Source organism: Pleurodeles waltl, chromosome 6, assembly GCF_031143425.1.
Source record: "Pleurodeles waltl isolate 20211129_DDA chromosome 6, aPleWal1.hap1.20221129, whole genome shotgun sequence".
Classification (NCBI taxonomy): Eukaryota; Metazoa; Chordata; class Amphibia; order Caudata; family Salamandridae; genus Pleurodeles; species Pleurodeles waltl.
In genome coordinates this window covers 981336612-981360263 of record NC_090445.1, presented here as the reverse complement: position 1 = coordinate 981360263, position 23652 = coordinate 981336612, and the positions used below count along the sequence as shown (strand labels likewise).

At 42.7% G+C, this 23652-nt stretch overlaps 1 protein-coding gene across 2 annotated transcripts in view; it reads left to right on the top strand.

Moving 5' to 3' along the window:
* The window catches only part of TNKS2 (tankyrase 2), a 511364-nt gene that overhangs the window by 150705 nt on the left and 337007 nt on the right, over positions 1–23652 (top strand). For both annotated transcript variants that reach the window (XM_069239858.1, XM_069239857.1), the window contains exons 10-13: positions 10776–10867; positions 10962–11040; positions 11883–12054; positions 15683–15762. In XM_069239858.1, the coding sequence (XP_069095959.1) occupies positions 10776–10867; positions 10962–11040; positions 11883–12054; positions 15683–15762 (423 nt within the window). The remainder of the gene's footprint in view (positions 1–10775; positions 10868–10961; positions 11041–11882; positions 12055–15682; positions 15763–23652) is intronic.

The window sequence follows — 23652 nt, the reverse complement described above, 5'->3', positions numbered from 1 at the left end:
GTGAAGGAGTCACTACCCTGCAACTGCAGTAACCTACAACAAATGACGACTGGCTGCGTGGATACCTTCTCCTGCTGAGATGGTTGGATCCTTCATCACAGGTGGTGATTGGAGTAGTCCTCTAGGTCCCCTCTGCCACCTATCCAACTTTGGTGGAGGTAAGCCTTTACCTTCCCATGCAAGAACGCACCACCGTGCACCACGTCATTTGCAGCTGCCAATGCTTGTTTGCGTCTCCCCCAAGGTAACTTCAGGGGTCGGGCAGCTCCAGTCCCCAGCACTTCTTCCTACAAATCCCAGCCTCCTATGTGGCTCTCCTGCGGTGTGGGATCCTCTCCTGTAGTGCTGCGTAGTCTCCTTCTTGCACCTTCTGCGTACTCGTCCCGGGGGGGACTCCTGTGTGTGCTGCCTCCACTCCTGTGGACTCAGAGTCCCCTGAGACACACCCTCCTGGGTTGAGTCCTCCTTGGCCTTGCTGGCCCCGGCAGCACCTCTTTTCCTCCAACCGCGAAGTTGCTTTTGCCAAGGCTTGTTGACGGAATTCCTGCACCAACACCCGTCTGCAATCTTCCTTCCAGCGTGGGACTCCATCTGCATCCATCAGGAACTCTTCTCCGGCTTCTGGGCTGGAGTGCTGACCTGTTCCTCTTCACTGTCGACCAACTCCTGCATCTTCAGTGTGGTGGGTAGGGGCTTCTTCCCCAACTGGACTCTGTTGTGCCTCTAGACTTGGTCCCCTCTCTTCACAGGTCTTCTTTATTCAGGAATCCACCATTGGTTTTCTTGCAGCCTCCTCTGGGTGTCTTCTTATTCTTCTTTTCTTCCTTTTGGGTGGTTTGGGGAAAATCCAGTGTTTTTACTCTTGCATTCCTGGTTGTTGGGGGGTGTTGTGTTTCTTACCTCTATGGTTTCCTAATACCCCCAGCTCCCCTTTACACAGTTTACTTACCTAGGTGAGGGTACCTTATTCGCATTCCATGTTTTTTTAGCATACGGTTTGTGCTCCACCTAGGTTCACTATTGGTTATTACTGTTTGCACTGTTTTCTAACCTTTTCTATGCCTATTTCTGATTGCTAGTGTATACATTTAGTGTATTACTTCCCTCCTAAGGGTGGGTTACCTGTCTAGTATTTTGTGGTGATTTATTCCAAAAATAAAGTACCTTTATTTTTGTACAACTGAGTGATTTCTTTCATGTGTGTAAGTGCTGTGTGACTACAGTGGTATTGCACGAGCTTTGCATGTCTCCACAGCTACCTCTAGAGAGCATGGCTTCTAAACACTGCCTACACTTCACTAAGAGGGGATTCCTGGACCTGGTATATACCTTAGGTACCCACCACACACCAGTCCAGCTTCCTCCATACTAGATCTCAGATTCATGAACAAATTCATAAAGATGCAAAAATTCCAAATGACAACGCTACAGCAAGTCATTCCACATTTGCAAAAAGGAGACTACATAGCAACTATAGATTTTAAAGATGCCTACTTACACATCTCAATTAATGTAAATTACAATAAATACCTAAGGTTTATGGTAAATGGAAAGCATTAGTAATCCAAAGTATAAGCATTCAGAATAAAATCAACACCAGTAGTGTTTACAGAATTTCTTGCAGCAGTGGCAGAACATTTCAGAATGAAGGGCATACATGTTTACCTGTACCTCGACAATTGGTTGGTAAGAGCAAACTCATACCAAAGATGCAAACAGAATATTCAAATGGTGATGACACTAAATTTCTCATTAAACATAGAAAAACACTCTACAGAACAAGAAATGATTTTCGTAGGAGCAAGGTTAAACTGAATTTAAGGGAAGACTTTTCCAAACAAAAAGAGAAAGCAATCTTTTCTGGAAGAGACTCTCTGAAGGGGCAAGTGCCGACAGCGAGGACCGTGGGGAAACTATAAGGAAAGATGGAATTGTGCATTCTCTTAATCTCACATGCAAGGCTTCATATGAGACCAATCTAGAAGAAGCTTCAAAATCAGTAGTCACAAGCAGCAGGGAGTTTGGAAGATATAATGGTTGTCACGTAGAGGGTACAGAAGGAAATTGTGTGGTGGAACGCGGAAAGCATTACAAAAGGAAGAGCATTTCATCAACCAACTCCATCATTGACAATAAACAAAAACTCCTTATAGGTAGGATGAGTGACATATAGGATCCCTGAAAATACGAGGAAGCTGGAGATATCAGGAGGCAGTACAACACATCAACATCTTAGAGCTAAGGACAGTTTTTCTAGCCTTAAAAGCTTTCCAAGACATCTTGGGGGGATGACCATTTTAATTCAGACCGACAATACTACAACAATTTTTGTTTACATCTACAAATGGGGTACTGAATCTCCACCCCTCTCAAAACTAGCTCAGGAAATATGGAAATGGGCAGTACAGGAACATCTAAGAGATTCAAGCAATACATCTTCCACGGAAGGACAATATTGAGGCAGACAGACGAGCATGCAGGCCTCATGCTCTCACGGATAGGAGCTCAACCACAAGGTTGTACATAGGATTTTCAGAAATGGGGAATGCCAAAAGTAGATCTGTTTGCAACTCCTCTGAACGTGAAATGCCAGTACTTTGCCTCCAGAAAGATACACCCTCAGTCTCTGGGGAACGTCCATATAATAAACAGGTCGGGGCTATTTGCATATGCTTTTTCCCCAATTCCTGTTATACAAAGTAACCAACAAATGCAAAAGGAGTGGCATGACCCTAATTTTAATTGCACCACAGGGGACAAGGCAAACATACTCAGAGATAGTACAGCTAGCTCAAGGGAGATTCCAGAGGCTACCAAGACAACAAGATCTGCTGTCAATGGAAATGGGGAAGGGTATTACACCCAGAACCAGAATATTTCAAATTAACAGCATGGCTCCTGAAGACGTAAAATTTGGACACATGAAATGACCAGAAAACAGAACATCAGTAGTAAGAGCAGCAAACCTATAATAAGAAAATGCTATATGACAAAATGGGAGAGTTTTCATTTTGGTGTGTAAATAATTGATTGAAGAAGAAAATCACATGGGGAAAAGACCATGTAAAAAATATTTAACTCCTTTTGTGAGAAGGTCTCACTTATGCAGAATTATGTGAGGTTTCGCAATTCTTCATAAATCGAACTATTCAAATACCAAGTTTATTTAAAAAAATAAAAAAAGCAAACACGGAAAGATATTTGCACACATTGAATGCAAGGCGCTCCATCATGTATTACCGTATTTTCCAGCGAATAAGACGACTGGGCGTTTAAGACGACCCCCTACTTTTCCTGTTAAAATATAGGGTTTGGGCTATACTCGCCGTATAAGACTACCCCTCTTCCAATGCACACCAAATAAAAATTTAAAAACATCAGATTTGATTTTAACATGGTAATTTTAATTCAAATGCTTATGACATGCAGGTACTTAGTAGGAGAACTGTCACTTATAAACATAAGACTGTTTGTCATCAAACATGTAAACATAAAACTGTGCAAGTGGAATAGCCTGGGGCACGCGCAGGAACACGTGCCTGTCCAGACAACTGCCAGCGAGGATTGCGGCACACGGTAAGAACAGCTCAACTCACGCGTGACCGATCAGCTCCGTGTCCACAAGTAACTGAATCTTGTGGGATGCGGAACTCATCATACGCTTGGAATCGATTTCCAAATTCAGCGCACGGTGGCTCAGCTACAGGGCGCCTGTCCCTGAAGTTTCAGCACACCGAATACCGGCGTATAAGACGACCCCTGACTTTTGAGGAGATTTTCAGGGGTTAAAAAGTCGGCTTATACGCCGGAAAATACGGTATATTAAAAAGACAAAACCTGTCAGAAAAACTTTACAACTTTTTTAATCTTTTGTAAATTGCTAACTACGAAGACCAGTAACAAAGAACACAATTGCACGATGGATTGTGCAACCAATTACCTTGTGCCACACTTAAGCAGGAGAATCATTACAATATCACCAAGGGTACACTCAGCATGGAAAAGGGGAGAAACTATTGCTTTCCTGGCAAATACACCATTTCAGGAAATTTGTATGGCAGCAACATGGTCTTCAGTGCACTTGTTTACAGAACATTATTGTGTAGATATCCAAATGAACAGATATGCTCAAGTGGGACAAAAGGTCCTAAAACATCTGTTTACAAATAAATGCCCATAGTCTGTTCAAGTAGGACAGAAACACCAAAAACCTTGCCTATTATGGTGATCTGAGATTTAATTTAACAAAATACTTAGCTAGAGGTGTTGCCCACAGTGTAATAACAATGCACTATTCAAAACCTACTGCCTTTAACAACAAGTCTGGCCTAGTGGCTTTCTCATAACTTTTTATTTTACACATATCAAACGTCAAAAATCTGACCTAACTTTTCCCAGATGGGCCAATGATGAAACTGTTTTTTCCATTGGCTTGACACCAGAACCAGCACAGGCCTTCTGAAGTGCACATATGCTAAGAACTATCATTCATACAGTTAAAAAATAACAAAGGTGCAAAATTACAGTTGACCGAACAATCTACAACTCCTGTGCAAAAGGCTTAACCTTATTGTCACAATGAAAATCTTCTACCCCCAGGGTTTGTCACAGCGTATGTTCAACATCATCTAGCACCAACACCCTTGCTTAATATCGTAATCTGAGATTTCATGTAACAAAATACCTGTATTCAGTCTCATAGAATATGTATGAAAACAGTGCAGTGTTAGAAAAGGCCCTATTGCTTTAACAAATAACTAAGCCAAGTCTGCTGCTTGTGTGGTGACATTTTATTATAAGGAAATTAGTTTTACACCTTAAGTAAGATATAGCTTTTACCTGTGACCCAATCAGGCCTGTACCCTTTTCATTGGCTTGTTAACATAACCAACTCAGGCTTAGCGTACTCGGCATAAGGTTTCTAACAAGGCAACCATCAATCATAAAATTAGAAATGTAAACAAGATTACAGTTGGCAGAAAAGCACTAGTTCTCCTAAAGGGTTTAACAAGGATCATCACAATGAAAATCTTTGTCAGGATGGGTAACCAACCCCTTGCCTGCTATGTTAAACTGTGAGTTTTTATGTAACAAAATACCTATCAACAGATTTTAATAAATATATAATTCACCCTTATATGCCCATTAACTTCAGAGTTTAACATTCAAAATAAATAAGTCAGACCCTTTGATTTTATGATAACTTTTTGTAAAAAAAACAAAAAAAAAACAAAAAAACAGATCTAGCTTATAGCCTTGGCCTTTGAATTCCCATTGTAACCAACAATGCCCTTCTGTATTGACCATAAGAACTAACACATGGAAACCAGAGATGTAGGGACATCATTATCTAGGAGATGGTGTTAAATAGCAACACAGTGGTCTTAAAGAGCAAGTTCCCTTAAACGCAATGGCATATGTGTGCAATAAAAGCAAAACACAATAACTTTACTTGATAAAGATCCTGGCGAAATCAGCTGATTAAACAAATACTCACAGCTGATTGGTGGGTAAGCACTCTTTCTATGGAAGGACACTGCTTCTGACGAATCAAACCTGTTTTCGCCTGACCCAGCAGCTGGGTGGAGGCACAGTCCATTTCTGCAGTAGTCCGGAAAGCTCTATTGTTTTGATCACATAAGGTCACTGTCACACCAAATGCAGTGTGGGTGCTACAATCACGTATTGAGGGAAAGGGGATGTAAGGAAATGCCTCCTTGGCATGGTTGCCCCCTGACTTTTTGCCTTTGCTGATGCTATGTTTACAATTGAAAGTGTGCTGAGGCCTGCTAACCAGGCCCCAGCACCAGTGTTCTTTCCCTAACCTGTACTTTTGTATCCACAATTGGCAGACCCTGGCATCCAGATAAGTCCCTTGTAACTGGTACTTCTAGTACCAAGGGTCCTGATGCCAAGGAAGGTCTCTAAGGGCTGCAGCATGTCTTATGCCACCCTGGAGACCTCTCACTCAGCACAGACACACTGCTTGCCAGCTTGTGTGTGCTAGTGAGGACAAAACGAGTAAGTCGACATGGCACTCCCCTCAGGGTGCCATGCCAGCCTCTCACTGCCTATGCAGTATAGGTAAGACACCCCTCTAGCAGGCCTTACAGCCCTAAGGCAGGGTGCACTATACCATAGGTGAGGGTACCAGTGCATGAGCATGGTACCCCTACAGTGTCTAAACAAAACCTTAGACATTGTAAGTGCAGGGTAGCCATGAGAGTATATGGTCTGGGAGTTTGTCAAACACGAACTCCACAGCACCATAATGGCTACACTGAAAACTGGGAAGTTTGGTATCAAACTTCTCAGCACAATAAATGCACACTGATGCCAGTGTACATTTTATTGTAAAATACACCCCAGAGGGCACCTTAGAGGTGCCCCCTGAAACTTAACCGACTATCTGTGTAGGCTGACTAGTTTTAGCAGCCTGCCACAAACCGAGACATGTTGCTGGCCCCATGGGGAGAGTGCCTTTGTCACTCTGAGGCCAGTAACAAAGCCTGCACTGGGTGGAGATGCTAACACCTCCCCCAGGCAGGAATTGTCACACCTGGCGGTGAGCCTCAAAGGCTCACCTCCTTTGTGCCAACCCAGCAGGACACTCCAGCTAGTGGAGTTGCCCGCCCCCTCCGGCCAGGCCCCACTTTTGGCGGCAAGGCCGGAGAAAATAATGAGAAAAACAAGGAGGAGTCACTGGCCAGTCAGGACAGCCCCTAAGGTGTCCTGAGCTGAAGTGACTCTAACTTTTAGAAATCCTCCATCTTGCAGATGGAGGATTCCCCCAATAGGGTTAGGATTGTGACCCCCTCCCCTTGGGAGGAGGCACAAAGAGGGTGTACCCACCCTCAGGGCTAGTAGCCATTGGCTACTAACCCCCCAGACCTAAACACGCCCTTAAATTTAGTATTTAAGGGCTACCCTGAACCCTAGAAAATTAGATTCCTGCAACTACAAGAAGAAGGACTGCCCAGCTGAAAACCCCTGCAGCGGAAGACCAGAAGACGACAACTGCCTTGGCTCCAGAAACTCACCGGCCTGTCTCCTGCCTTCCAAAGATCCTGCTCCAGCGACGCCTTCCAAAGGGACCAGCGACCTCGACATCCTCTGAGGACTGCCCCTGCTTCGAAAAGACAAGAAACTCCCGAGGACAGCGGACCTGCTCCAAGAAAAGCTGCAACTTTGTTCCCAGCAGCTTTAAAGAACCCTGCAAGCTCCCCGCAAGAAGCGTGAGACTTGCAACACTGCACCCGGCGACCCCGACTCGGCTGGTGGAGATCCGACACCTCAGGCGGGACCCCAGGACTACTCTTGATACTGTGAGTACCAAAACCTGTCCCCCCTGAGCCCCCACAGCGCCGCCTGCAGAGGGAATCCCGAGGCTTCCCCTGACCGCGACTCTTTGAACCTAAAGTCCCGACGCCTGGGAGAGACCCTGCACCCGCAGCCCCCAGGACCTGAAGGACCGGACTTTCACTGGAGAAGTGACCCCCAGGAGTCCCTCTCCCTTGTCCAAGTGGAGGTTTCCCCGAGGAATCCCCCCCTTGCCTGCCTGCAGCGCTGAAGAGATCCCGAGATCTCTCATAGACTAACATTGCGAACCCGACGCTTGTTTCTACACTGCACCCGGCCGCCCCCGCGCCGCTGAGGGTGAAATTTCTGTGTGGACTTGTGTCCCCCCCGGTGCCCTACAAAACCCCCCCTGGTCTGCCCTCCGAAGACGCGGGTACTTACCTGCAAGCAGACCGGAACCGGGGCACCCCCTTCTCTCCATTCTAGCCTATGCGTTTTGGGCACCACTTTGAACTCTGCACCTGACCGGCCCTGGGCTGCTGGTGTGGTGACTTTGGGGTTGCTCTGAACCCCCAACGGTGGGCTACCTTGGACCAAGAACTAAGCCCTGTAAGTGTCTTACTTACCTGGTTAACCTAACAAATACTTACCTCCCCTAGGAACTGTGAAAATTGCACTAAGTGTCCACTTTTAAAACAGCTACTTGTGAATAACTTGAAAAGTATACATGCAATTTTGATGATTTGAAGTTCCTAAAGTACTTACCTGCAATACCTTTCGAATGAGATATTACATGTAGAATTTGAACCTGTGGTTCTTAAAATAAACTAAGAAAAGATATTTTTCTATACAAAAACCTATTGGCTGGATTTGTCTCTGAGTGTGTGTACCTCATTTATTGTCTATGTGTATGTACAACAAATGCTTAACACTACTCCTTGGATAAGCCTACTGCTCGACCACACTACCACAAAATAGAGCATTAGTATTATCTATTTTTACCACTATTTTACCTCTAAGGGGAACCCTTGGACTCTGTGCATGCTATTCCTTACTTTGAAATAGCACATACAGAGCCAACTTCCTACACTATTGAAATCCTAATATCAACAATGTTTGAGAACCCTTTCACACAAAATGACTTGGTCGCCATCCGTTCATAGAAAGATATTGATGTTTTCTGAACTGTCTGGTGCATATCCTTCCGAAATTAATTTTAAACATCTGGAAGGGTTCCGTTAATGGGTCTAAAGAAGTTGCCCCCTCTCCCTGACCTCTCTATCCAGCTACTCAATTATGATACAAGTTACTCTGCTCTGTGTGCTCCAGGAAGAGGAATGTAAAATGTTGCACGAGTACATTCTAAAAACTGTAGAGTTCTCTTCAAGTTAATCAATTAAAAAACAAGCCTCTCGTCGTAAATGCTTGATATATGTGGTCTTAACGCTGTTATGTCTTGCCGCATGTTTTATTTTTTATTTCATAGCCTTAAATTGCTCCCAATAATTCAGTGAAATGGCAAAAGTAAAGTAAAGGGATAATTCCAAGTTATTTTTATCATCAGCTTTACCTACTTCCCAGTAAAACTGGTCTCAAGGGGAGCGTATTGCACAAGCTGCTCCAATCCACAAAGTGCTGTCTGGAATTAAAAGGGTTTAGCAGAGGCGTAAACTATTGTAGCTATAGCTTCTTTCAAGAAAGGCACTTCTTGTAAATAGCCAAATGAGGGAGACTATTGAATAGACTAAGGAGACGAGTATTGCCCTTTTCCCTTGCTTTCTTTTTAGGCACGGTCTTAAAGCATATCACTGTATTATTTGAATTCAGTCCCATGAAAACGAGCTTTTTCAGTATATATATTTTCATTTATTGACCCAGTGCAACTGAAATGGAGAAAGTTGTAAAAGGCAGCTACCCTAAAGGCATTTGTTACGAACTTCGTGGGCCGGATGTGTAGCAACAATGTCAGACTATATCCCATATTTAAAATAAAAAAAAACAGTATCTATCCTGTAATTGTTACCTGCATATAGTATAAAAAAGTGTGACCATGGCAAGCCCTTTTTGTTTAGATATCTTTCTCCTAAAACACTCTTGTTAAGCTCTGCATCAAAGGTATATAGAAAATATAAAGTTACAGTTAATACAGGTGCCCTTGCAACTCAAGTGTTGGGGACTCTTTCGAGTCTGAATACCCTTCAAATAGTGCTTGGTAAGCATGTGCCAGACATGGGAAAGATTTAAGGTTGTTTTATGTATTCCCTTCTGGACCCATCCACTAAGCCTAAGCTGGCAAACGCCTTCTCCCTGCCCACCATTGTCAATTTGAGAAAGGTTTTATGGACGAGGGATGCATTTTTACCTTAATTTGATGGGGTCTGAATCCTGCATGAGCTTTTCAGATACCCGAACACCATCACAAAAGAACAACGTAACTGTGTGGCAATAAGGCAAAAAAAAAAAATCAGTGTGCCTTGTTTAATGGAGTTTTCACTTAATTGTGTGTGGTGGTTCGTGGGCTTGGCTGGGCATTATCTACTTTGTGGTGTTTCTGTGACTTTTCAGCTACTTATTGTAGCTATTTGTAGCGTGTGGGTTGTACTTTGTTTCTCGGTTCCAGTGGCCTGTTTTTCAATTGATCCTCATTTACAGGGTCTTGAATTCCTCTAGTTGGCTTGCTGCCGTCAGTATCATCCCCCTCTGGGCTTGCCGACCCTAATTGGTTTTTATCACACCACTGAACTCCTTTTTCTGGGTTGTCCCGGCAAAAGGCAGAGAAAGAATTTTAGAGCATCTTTGTGTGTTGTTCTCCCAGTGAGAGCTTAGGAAGGGCCTACTGCCTGAACTGGCATCCCTCTGTCCCCTCTTCATCCGCCTTACACCCTTCCTGCTATCCCCTCTTTTATATAACTACTACTTAAGTCATTCTCACCTGTTTTCCTTTCTCGCCATAGCTGCACTCTCTTCCGCAGGTTATGCTCATTGACTATGGATGGACTCAATCCCCAAATCCAATACTGTGGTGTCTCATTTTCTTTCGCTTGTTCTACCTCTGCTTCTGGCTGAAAATACCTGATCTATTGACATTTTCTAGCAATTTGTTTTTTAAGAAAAATCTTGGCTGCTGTGAAAACTGTTAAACACTCTATCTAGCGCTGCTACAGGATGCTCTAAGTCTCCCACATGTTGATCCATTGATTGATCCTGTTCGTATAGGTGACGAGCTCTCTCTGGTAAAGTACGGTACCATGTTAATGAAATGTTAAGCATCACTTCCATTTTATATTAAAAAAAAAATTTTTAAACAATGGAGCCTGCAACATTTATTGAAATTTTGTTGGCTCTTTAAAGTTTGTATTGTTCATTATTCCACTGTTGACTTTTAAATTCGTAAATTGCTTGGCTGTTGATAAATGTTACTAGATTCGAGAGCACTGAAAAATATATTGATCATGCCTACAATTGTTCATTTCTAGCACTGTGCAGCTGCTTCACTGTGTTCCAAGAGAAAGCTTGTGTGTGAATTACTTTTACGAAAAGGAGCAAATGCTAACGAGAAGATGAAAGAGTAAGCCTTTTTGTTTTTCAGTAGTTCCCCGTTTTTTCACCAAAGGTAGAAAGGAAGTACATAGTACATTAACATTTCTTTCTGTTTATTCTAGTTTCCAGACTCCTCTCCATGTAGCATCTGACAAAGCACGTGATGATGTTGTGGAGCTACTTGTGAAGCATGATGCTAAGGTACGAGTAGCCAGCAGCAATTGACCTGTCTTCTTTCCATAACCTACTGATGTGTGAAGGTTGGAGTGCTCACTTAGACATACTTGTCTACTTGTGCCAGATGCAACTGGCTGCCAGGAGGTACAGTCGAGACTCCATAGGATAGCAATCTGTATCAGAAACGTTAGTGAAAATTAGTCTTGAGGAAATGCTTTTGACGCAGTCTGTTTGATAGTATGAAGTCCGTTTGGTCATCATTTTCTAAGGAACATGTTAAGAGCCTGTTAACAGCCATTGTTTTACAGAGGTTTTACCTCATTCTGCTGTGAAAGGTCAACGGTTATGTTTTTAAAATGTTGCAAATATTGCTCATTTTGTTGAAATTATGTTCATGCTGTTTTGAGTGGAAACACCTCACACGGCTCTCACTGTGTTGTGTACTTTGAAAACATGAATGAAAGTTAAAGACAAAAGTTTAAGAACGTGTGAAAATAAAATAAAGTCCAGAGAAAAAGTTCTCAATTTTTATCGTTGACTTAGATAAAATAACTGTTCCTTAAAGCGTACATTGTATGCAAACCTCTACATCCTGTTGTTACCTAGGTATTTTGACTTAACGTTTTCACTGCTTTAAGTGTTAAAGTGAACGTGAATTTGATTGGTAACTCATAAAGCAATTCTTTTTGTGCCGTTACTGGGCACCTTAAAAGGACCTGCTACTAATTGATCCCAATCTTATTCCTCTACAAAGTTTCAAAGCAGTTCCGTATAGCACCGGACACAGGTATATTCTTATGTGTTGTTTGTCATTGGATCCAGCATAAAATTACATCATCAGTATGTTATTCTCTATTTTGTTTCAGGTCAATGCACTGGACAGTCTTGGACAGACACCATTACACAGAGCTGCACTTTCTGGCCATCTTCAGACCTGCCGATTGCTGTTCCATGCTGGTGCTGATCCATCTATAGTATCACTGCAAGGCTTGACTCCTCTGCAAATGGGGGATGCAAGCGTACAACAGATACTGGGAGGTACTTTAAGCTCTAAAGTGTTTTGTAAAGCAAAAATAATATGTTAAAATCTAAATTTTAGTTTAATCTTTTATTTCAGATATGCCAAAAGAAAACAATTGTCTTATTGTCTCCCTCTCCCCGCCACCATGCTCTTGATGCCAAGAAACTTTTTCCTGTCATACCCCTATAAAATCTGCCATAACTGATGTTCTTGCTTCCCCAGATTGAATCTGTTGTGTATCTTGAGATTTTTGTGTGTTGTGCTGTGAGCATGGTCAGTGATGAAAGGAGAGGGCATTGCAGAGGAACCACAGTATTGTGCAGGCCCAAATACAGATAGCATTTGTCCTCTGGAGGCACGACAGCTTGGAAGCATTTTCTTTGTTTCTTAATCTAAACCTAGAGCAGTCTGGTGTGCTGGGGGGGAATCACCATCCCGTCCTCTGCTAACCAGTTTACCCAATTGTGCCTGAAACCCACAAACTCTTCCCTTTCAGGCGACTTTACCTTCCAACCAGGAAACCTTTGCAGAGGATCCCTGGGCCCAAATACTTAACTGGTTTGCTCTCGGTTGTTCTCTACCTGCATACAGAACTGAAAGGTGTTTTCTTCTGATTTGCTGAAGCTTTCAGATTTTGAAGAAAGTTTGTAATTTGCTTCATTCGGGCTTCCCTGTGCAGTCCTGCTAAGACTTTTACCTTGCACTTCATCTGGATTTCAAGGAAATTGTGTATGCTTGCCCAGAGATGTGTTCGCTGTGAGCTTTGATGCATTTCTCCTCCTCCAAGGATTCTGAATAAGCTTGAGGAATTGGAGCCATCCGTCACCTGTGACCCTGGAAAAAGAGCTGAGCTGCCCAGCTTGACGAGAGAAGCTGTTTATTATCCTGAAGTTTCCAACCTCACTATAAGGCCATACTATGCTATTAAAATACTAATTTTTATAATCTTAAATCCATGCTCACTGAATGGCCCTGTAAGATAAGCCATGTGGACCTTGCAGATCAGCCTTCTGAAATAGTTAGAATTTGAAAGGCACCCCAAGGGTCAAGGAGCCAGAGGAAGCCTTGTCTTTGGAAGTGGTTTATTCCTCAACCTTCCATAAACCACAACGATATGGGAGGCAGAGGAGGGTTCCCGTTATCTTGGGATAGAGCCACAGAAAAGCCAGTTAGATATTCCCCTTCAGACCCCTAGGCTGGATACAAGGGTTATTTTTCCCTGGTTAATTGATCTAAGAAAAAACGAAACAAAATGTGTGCAGGTCTTACGGTTCTAGAGATGCTGTGTTGTAGATGCACCTGTACTTTTTTTTTTTTTTTTTTTATTCCAGTGCCCCATTGGCACCTAGTGCACTGGTAGGTCGGATGGCTGCCTAAGAATCCGTGTGTGCTACCTCCCTCAAAAAACAGAATTTTTTGACAGTAGTCATCTGTTGACTAGATACGGATCCCTAAATTTGAGGGGTCCTCAAGAAACATTATTGTGGGTGGCCATTATCTGGCAGCTGGCCCCTGTGCATTTGGCATTTGAGTTTAGACCAGTTTGATACCTATCTGGTCTTTCATTCCAGCTCTTCTTACTTCTTGAACCTCGTGATCTCACCATTCAGTATTGTGGTTTCTGCCTGCTGTCTGAATGCCAGGCACTATCTTAGATCTCCTGACGTTCTGTGCTTTGATTGTTTTTTTGTAGATGTTTTTATTGAGTTTTTTACAACAAAGGTAACAAGGGGCAACTAGTTGTGCCGCATGACACTATTTGCCTGATAAGCATATTGGTTGCACAGTCTAGTAGAAAAACTTTAGACTTATGCAGGATGACTATTCATATAGCGTCTTTTCTTTTGAAAGTCAAGGAGCAAGGCGCAGGTGGAGGAGGGGATTGAGTTCTCTTTCAGAATATGGGTGGGTGGGGTCGAGCCGGTTAGTGGAGAATGTCAGCATAGTCCAACCACGGAGCTGGGCAAGGAGGCTCTGTAGCCACTGGTACCCATCAAGACATTTTCATATCATGCAGCTAAAAACAAAAATGTCACAGAATGTAGTAGGTGTAAATGTACAATTATTTTTAGTCACTGAGGCAAATTTACACTCCACACAGGTTGTTAACAAAATTTTGATTGTCAGCTGCCAAAGCTACCTACACTTCTGTTATTTTTGTAACTTACAGATTTTGGTGACTCTATAATACTCCTTCACTTATGGGAAAAAAAAAAACTTTTGGTCGCTGCAATTTTTGCAGACATATGTCTCCACCATTTATAATAAGCAAAATTAATTCTCTGAAAGAATCTTGTGTGAAGTGTTGTTTTCCACTATTAAATATCCTAAAATACACTGTGAATGAATTATTTGCGGCAACCCATTAATGCTCCTCTTGAAGAGAAAGTATTCATCAAGTGAGAAGTTGATAAAATCCCACTGGGAATATCTATACAAATCATCTGCCTGGACTCCACACGCTGCACTTGCATATCCCAAAATTGCTGAAAGCTCACGTGCTAGTGGTTGTTTAACTGGAAGCGCACATGGCAGTCATCATTTAAGAGCTGGCTACCTGTCTACTGTGAATTGGGTACTCACCTCGTCTGCCAACATAAGTTATCAATTAAAGCCATGTACTATTCAGGAAGCATTGATCATATTTTCCTTGTGACTTTCAGAGACATGTGGTCTAAAGCCATTTTATGTTCTAAAAGCCCCATTATGTGTTAATCATACGCTACTACTGTTATCGTTTTTCGTTGTTGAAACTTTTGGGCCTACGAAGCGCTGTCTGATGAATCGAAGTTTACAACTGAGGCTGGTCAAGAAATCAGTACATTTATGTAATTTGAAGCACATTAGGTTCCATAAGGAAGACAGAGAGTGGTTACGTTTTCAAACCATAAAGGTTTATTAGAGGTTAAAAGTCAACAGAAGGCAAAATCATCATGTTAGTGCCAATCAATAAATTAATGCATTCATTAATATTAAGTTCAACTCTGTCATATAAGAGGACAGACTATCATGCTGTTGCCTCAAAAGGAACAGTCAAGTAAATAATTTCTCCCATAAAGAGAGTACCTTAAATCTCCTACTCTACTCTATTCACAGTCTGGAAAAGGTCTACCATCTAATCCACTTTACAGTAACTTAAATTGCTCGGTTCTAACATTTGCTACACCTACACATAGTTCCCATAAAACGATCTGATCTGGTTAGAGTGAAAAGCTGCAGTGTTGAACACATTAGTTTCTCAAGATCTTCCACAATATAGATTCTCTAAGCCTCCTTCAAACTTACATTTATCTGCAGCAAACGAGACTCCTGGGACCAGCCTGTGCGCTGCAGGTGCTTTCCTGAACCATTTTATTACATTCCTCACAGGTTGCTATAATTATTTTTTTCTTCTGGTGTGAAAATAAGAAATGGCATTGAAATTCAGCTTGCTCAGAAATAAAAGTTCACATGCTATTAGCAAGATGGCGACCAACTTAAGCCATTTTAAACACATGCCTACATTAGCTATGGTCAATGTAAATGTGAGCAATTCACAATTTAACGATATTAGCGTTTTTAACATGTTAATGTTTATATAATGCAAATGGCACTGTTTTTTCACTTAGATTTTCATTTTGCTTATGTTGTGGATTTTTTCAACAGCAGGCGTTGTGTCATGCACTTCAGATACTGATAAACATTTACTGGAATCTGCCAAAATTGGTGACCTCGAAGTGGTAAAAGTAAGTACCTTTTTGTGCATCTGCTCTTTCTGCGTATATGTGCTCATTAGTATGTGTAATTAGTTCACAAATTCTTTCTTTCTAAACCGATTGTTTTACAGTGCTGTACTTTCCAGGGCCGTTAATATCAACACTGGTTTTTAAGTAAGTTTTATATTTGAAAAGAAAATTGCAGTATATCCTCCAGTCATTGCACAAATACGTGTAGAATAAAGTCTTTTTTACACTTTCTGACTGGAATATATTCTTTCATGGTATTAGGCTAAAAGGAGAAGGACAAAACGTATTTGTGGAAAGGGAATTAAAAAGGCCTGCATTTCTAGCTACAACAATAACATTAACGAGTGCATGTCTCTATTTTAAATATTATGGTATTCAGTATATTACTCTTTTATTCATAGGAAACTGGGTTCCTGACACTTTCATTTGAACATTTGTTTTGAGTCACCAGTAACTTTCCTCCCAGCGAGAGCTGTTTGCTGTTACTTTGGAGCTGTGTGCAGAAGATGCAGGACTGGCCATGTGCCACAAAGCAGTTAAACTTTATTATACTCTTCGCACCAGAGAGCTGGATACAAGACATTCAAGATACCGTTCATATTGCACAGCTTTGACTTTTTTTTTTTTTTTTTTTTTTTACAAAGCTGAGAGTTTGGTGTGTCTGCAGGTGGTGATGAGCAGGACACACATTTACCATCACCACAGTACTATTTGGGATTTATGTGGCTTATTTCCTAATGGCCCGCATCATTGTAATGAAACAGAAGGGAAAGGATGCATTTTAATGAAGCATTTAAAATCCCATACAGAACATTGGTGTCATATGCAGCCTTTTACCTCTAAGAAAGATTTTCCGTAAAAATGCCTTCAGAAAATAGCTATGCCAGTTGCTCATAAAAATATTCTGGAAAGTGGTTGCGAGTTCTGGATCATACTTTCAGTTTTGCATCAAGAACTCAGTTGGCCAATTTTCCCCAAATAGATTCAGCTTACAAATATTGTTTCCATTGATACGGAGATAAAATGAAGCTCACATACACATAGATATTCTTAATCCCTAACCTCTATTCCCAGGAGATGGGTATACCTCAGTAGAGTCTATATACTGCCAGTCCCCGTACCTGTGCAGATGAACAAGTTCCCCCTATTTTTTTAATCACAGATGAGTGCGTCTCATTCTGTTAAGAGTTCTCTGCAGCCAGCACCCCCACCTTCTTTTTTCTCTTCAATTTCTAAACTGTTTTCACTTGGTGTTTTCCTCTGCAATGTTCAGCCACTCTACGTGACAACATTCCATGTTCAAGCTGTATGCATTGTGCCACAAGGTTGTTTGATCTGCACTACTATTGGAAAATATTGTAGTGTGAACATTCCTTCAGTGTATGCTAACTGAGCATGTGCTAAATTTTGACCTTAAGTGCCAGTCTTAAAGTACATTTTGGGGAGCTAATAAAATAAGTAAAAATTCTTCCACATTCATTGTGGTATGAAGGCATCCGATCCAGGCACTGCCTACCATGTTGAAGTTATTCTCTTAGGCCAGAAGCAACTGTTGTTGACCCAGTGTGGCTTGGGAAAACACTCTTTCAGAAGACTGTCCATCCCCCTTTACATGACGACCTGTGTCTGATTCATCCAGTCTCTTAAGATCCAGGGTTGGGCTGCTCAAAGCTAAGGAATTCAGTGCCCCTCAGGGACGGAATCATATGTAATTCTAAAGACTCCTGTATCCTTCCTTTTGTTGCCAACTGCCTGTCTTGACTGACATAATGACAGTATTCCGCTAATTGTACTGTTGGTCTAGCCATCTTAAATTTTTGGTCTCTGTAGCGCTAGCTTAATACAGTGAGACTGCTGCAGCACACCAAGTCTCTCCTCACTTTAGTGACTGAGTGGTTGTACCAAGGAGCTGCCTTCTGAAGGCACCACTCTCGCAAGACTTGTTTGGCCAAGAGACCACCTCATGTGGACTCCTTTTTTTCAATTTACTTTTTGGACTAGTTCGAGTGCAATTCAGGCATCAGGTATGGAGGAGATTGCATCCTTATGATTAAGCAAAGGACCATCTTGCAAGAAGTGAAAAAAGGTTGAGATCCCCCAAGGCACCTTGTCAAACCAAACACTACACAGATACTGAGTAGGCATAGGAAAAAGCACATATTTAGCAACAGTATAGCTTACATCAGTAGTTCCCAGCCTGTGGGCCGGGGACACTGGGTCCGCGAAGCCTCCTCAGGGGGTCCGTGACTGCTTAGAAAATGTAATAATATTAGGTTCCAACTATCAATAATGACTCAGTGGGGGTTCCCGGATTCCAACAATGATTCAGTGGGGGGTCCCCCAGGCTCCATTATTGATAAAATGGGGGTCCACAGAAGTCAAAAGGTTGGGAACCACTGGCTTACATCATGTCAGTGTGTCACTAGATCGATAAGTCCTTTTGATTTGCAGTTAATAATACAGAATGACCTGCGGCATACTATTCTCTCGCCCCAATTAATTCCTGCAGGGGCATGATTTGGGCTTTCAATGTTAATTTGGGGCAGCAGTATTCAAGCACCCTAGCAGCACGAATAGTTTACCTTCACAGAGCTTGCCCAGCACTAAACACTACAGGTCATTGTGTCACTGAAAACTGCCTTTACTTTCAGCTCATAAAGCTCAGTATGTTCAAGCTGCTTTATATAGGGCCGGTGTGTGGGGTTACTCTAATTCATCAGCGCTCCAGTAGGAAGAAAACGGAGACTGCAGGCAACTCTGCTCAGTACCACAAGCCAGTTCACACTATATAATGCATAAGGAGCCATCATTACAGTATGTTTTGGATTTAGTGCGTCTGGCACCTCTGATGTTCTGGGTATCAATCTGGTCTTCGCAGGAAGCAGGCCTGAATAGTGTGATTTTCAAGGTCTGTTTTACCATAAGCACGGTGGTAGGTTTACGTGGCTGGCCCCCACATCTTTTTGATACACCAAAGTCACTTTCTAAGAATGACTTGTGGCTTGTCAAACTTTCTTTTTTTGAGTTTAGTAGGACAGCGAGGCTAGGGATGCATCAATGAAGCCCTCTGTTATGGTTTATATCCAATTTAGGGGAATTGCCGCCACAATTCTATATTTCAATCCACCTTTAATTTAGTATGCAAGGTCCCTCTTAGTGTTCTCTTGGGCTGGACTATTTGGCGGCTACTAAGGCTTCCGCTTGTACCTGACCTCTTCATTAGTAGCCCGCGGGTTTGCCCATGCGATGATGTCTTCCCAGTCCTTATTACATTTTATGTTTTTTCGGTAATTTTTTTAGGTTGTATTTTTGCCTATTTTTAAAAACTTTTTAAAGGAATTTAATGTACAGGCAGTGGGGAATTTAGTTACTCTATTTGCAACTTTTAGACAATGTTGAGATGTGCTTTAGAGTTCTTTTTTGAAGGCAGCATTTAAAGCTCAACAATCTATGGAAGGATAACTGACAGTTTTGTGTGTTAAACTGTTATATCTATTCATTTAGATGATTTTATTGCAATGGTTTCTTTTTTTATTTAAGATTTCTGTTCATAGCTGACCCTTAGGGGTTTTTGATATTAGAATTGCTGGTGGGTTCTGTCGTCTTTTTGTGTAGCTGTTATCTATTGTATTCTGCAATTTTGAATTGAACACTGTGTATGCATGTTATATTCCCTGGAGTGGTATTGTGTTGTTTTTATGAATGGTTATATTTCCCAAACTTAATGAGGTTTAGTTTAAAAAAAAAAATTGAATGGTCATATTTAGCAAATGTACTTTAATGATTTTAATTAAAAATCAAATAAAGGTTTTTGAACTGAAAGTAAACTCCATGGAAAATATCTCCAAAATCAAGAGATGGGCCCTCTGGCAACTCTGCTAATGTTTTGTTCTCTTTCCTGGCCTCCGTCTTGTTCTTGTATTCCTCAGTGCCATTCAAATTTGGTGGCTGTTAAGCTCATTTCAGTACCAAAATATATGGTGCATTTGAATGCAAGTTCCTCAAACCCTTGCGGATGTCCCATTGAATTTAGTGTCACAAACCACTAAAGGGCATTCAGTGGCCATTCACCAAAACTGTCCCACCTCAATAAATGTAGGCTGGCTGAGCCCCGGGACTATCCCGACACTGGGGTCTACAGTGATGGCAGCCATGATAATGTTGATGATATGCACATTAGCTCAGCCTTGAAGAGGGAGTAGCTTGCCAGAAACAGCTTCTCTCCTGTGATCTCCTAAACAAAGAGCCGAAGACCTAGAACAAAGGCATTTCCTTTGGGCCAGGAATAGCTGAAGACCATTGAACCTAAACAGGAGCCTCCTTATATTTGCTGTTCAGCTGGAAGAACATTTCTACATGATACTTCAACCAGGAGATTGGAGCTTCCTCAACTTTTGAATACCCCTGGCTCTATACAGGATCTGAAAACGTCTGGTGCAGCTCTTCTACACTGGCTTGGGTTGCTGGCTCCATCTCTATGCCGGAAGTGAGTTCATGGTGACATCACTGGAGCCATAAAGTGCACACCGTAGCATCATGACAGCTTTGTTCTTTCCATGGCCTTCAATGCCGATCCTTAACTTCTCTCCTCACAGCTTATCTTTTCAGTAATTCCTCGTAGGAAATATTTTTCTCAATGCAGTGCATCAGGGGGGTAACCCCTGAAAATCAAGGCCTATCGTAGGTGTGACAGGTAAATGTCTATCCCTGACCCTGATGGTTGTGGTGCGTGGGGTCCAAGCATGACTATAGTGACCAGTTCTGTGTATGCAACTAAGGAGTTTGAGGTCAAACCTTCTATGGCCAGTGACCATTGAGTTCAGGGTCATTCACTGTCTAAGTCCTGATTTCCTCATAACCTTCCTCCAAGTCATCAGAAGGTAGTAGGTGGAAAAGCAAGAAAACAGAGAGGGCTTGTGGGCTGTCCTCTGCTTCCTTCCTTTTATGTCTATTGGAAAGTTTCCAATGCTCCCCTGCTCTGACAGACACTTCTTTGGAGCCAGAGCTAGTGGATATTCCCTCACTGCCTGAGCCTCCTCTGGCACCTCCAACACCACCCACAACTCCAGTGTCACTGCTGCCAATGCTGCTTGCTGGTCTGGGTAACCCTGATGTAGGAAGCTGGCCCTTTATATGGAATGTGAATACCATGTAAAGGGTCCCGGGTTTCCACAGTGAGTTGACATGGCTTGCTCTGCAATCACAAAGTGCTCTATTTAGGGAGAGTGTGGTCAAGCAGCCTTAGGATTAACACAGAGGAGTGCAAGACATCTACAAATACACACAGTAGTTAATAAATGAGACACGACTCAAGAAGGAGATCCACACCAATCTATAAAAATAGCAGGTATCTTTATATATGTTTAGGATTCAGAGAAACCATTTTCAGGTAAGTACGTTTTTAAATAGGAATTCTTTTCACTTTAAATAGTGGACGCAGTGCAATTTCTGAGTTCTGCTATTTTATCCTATGTGAGGAAAAACAAGTTCTGCAAACAGGTAGAGAACAGCTACTTAAAAGACCACCAATCTCCTGGGGTTAAGATGAGTAGTGGGAAATGTCCAAGACAGCACCCACAGTACACCCTAAGTGGCACGGGTACAGCCGGATGCAGGGTGCAAAACAGCATCAGGTGCCTAATGCGTTCCTTTGGAGATCGTACACTTCAGAAAGAGGCTGCAGACTCTGGCCAGGAGGCCAGTCAAGCTGAACCAACATGGGGCTCAGGCCTCACTATGCTCGGGCACAGTTAGGCACCTTTGGTCTTCTTATCCACTGTTCTGGGGTGACTGGTGCTGAGGTGTCAGGTTGTCTTTACTGGAGTTGCGGTGGTGGAGGGGGGCTGTGTGCAGAGGCTGCAGACGTAGTTGGGGAGTCCAGGAGGGGTGAAACCACGATGGACTCTGACTCTGGGGAATCTTGTTGGTATCGGTGGTCCACTTCAACTCGGGTCAGAGACAGCAGGTGCAGTGATGACTTCAGGAGTCAGGTTTTGGTGGTTCCAGCGGCTTCAGAGTCCCTTCTTTTGGAGTTCAGTGGAGGACAGGCCCGCTGAGGTCTTGAAACTTTTTCAAAGGCAGGCAGTCCTCCCAGTTTTTGGATTAACAACTGCACATTGAGTCTGCTTTGGTGCAGATTTTTGATGAGGGATGCAGACAGGCCAGCGGGATTACTACTCGGTCAGCTGCTTCATTTCCCCTCTTCTGCTGTTGGAGCTCTTCTCTGTCTTTGGTCTTCATTAGGCAACAGGATCTGCTTCTCTAGTCCCAAGGACTCCCCTAAATACTGAATTTAGGGGCTTTAGTGTTGTCTAGGGTAGTAGCCAATGGGCTACTGACCCTCAGGGTCACTACGCCCCCTATATGACCACTTCCTGTGGGAAGTGGGCATAACCCTGTCCCAGAATTCCTAAGTATGCCATCACCAAGATGGCATTTCTGAAAAATCGTGCCCACCTCTCAGTAGCCCACCTTAGCGGTGTGGTACTAGCCTAGAGGTGGCACGCCTACCTGACTAGCTAATTTTCTGACCTGTTAAGGTGCCAAATGGGCTCTGGATGGAGGGGCGGGGAGCTTCCTCTTCTGTGAGGGTAGCCAGATTAGCATTACAATGGTATCAGCCCTTTGAGGCTTGCCGCCTTAGGAAGACTAATCCGGAGGTCATCCTGTGGGTGGGGGTGTTCCCAGACAGGCTTTTGTTCTGGACCTCTTGAGAGCAGAGGGCTCTCACCCTAGGAGTGCAGAACGTGTCTCTGGTGGCAGGCTGGCAGAAACTAGGGCACCTCTAATGTGCCCTTTGGGTTCATTTATTGGTAAATCCAACATTGGCATCAGTGTGGGTTCACCAAGACGAGATGGTTGATACCAAACACCCCTATCTTGAGTGAAGCCATCATGTTGCTGGGGGAACTCATATTGGTCAGTGTCCAGCACATGCATTTAAAAAAGCTTCTCTGGTCACTTACTATCTGTGAGACTCGAGAAAGACATAGCAGAGGTATAACAAATGCTGAACACTACTCCTTTGATAAGCCTACTGCTCGTCCACACTACCACAAAATAGAGCATTAGTATTATCTCTTTTTGCCACTATCTTACCTCTAAGGGGAACCCTTGGACTCTGTGCATACTATTCCTTACTTTGAAATAGTGCATACAGAGCCAACTTCCTACACAGGTGTAGCCTCAAAGCCAGTGACAAACTATTGGAAAAGAGGAGCGTATCATAGATTTGGAGACCTCGGTCTTGCAAGAGTGAGATAAGGCAGACTGTTAGTTCCTCAGTGACCAAGAAAAAATTTATGGGACACAGATTCAAACACAGCACCGAAATCAAGGAAAAATATAACCACTGTACCGCCCTGATCAAGAGTACCTCTCAGTTCTTCTGACACTACGAGTCGTGCTGACTCCGGACTGTGGTGAGGGAAAACCCAGACTGAAAGGAATGATGATTATTCTCTTAAAGGTAATTTGATAACTGATTATTATATATCTCCAGAGTCATAGTAGGTAGAAAGAGGAGAGAATTGGGTCAATAGTTTTCCAGAGATGCCGGGTCTAATTGTTTTTTTCAGGAGTGATTTTACTGCTGAATGTTGGCATACTTTAGGTACCTCTGCTGTGGAAATAAAGAGATTATGGAGGTCTCTTCAGGGCTGGGTTAGTAACAGATGCAAGGAAGAGGGCGGTACTGGGAGGCTGTCTGATTTTAGAGTTAACTAAGGCCTTGAAATCAGCTGACTCAACAGACTTGAATATCAGTAAGCTACAACCCATGACTTGAGGGGTTTAGAACCCAGTGAAACCATACAATGCCAGATTCTGTTGAGAAGGGCGCATAGATGTCAGATCTTTTTAGAAAAGAGCTCTTTAGGTAATTGTAGTGGT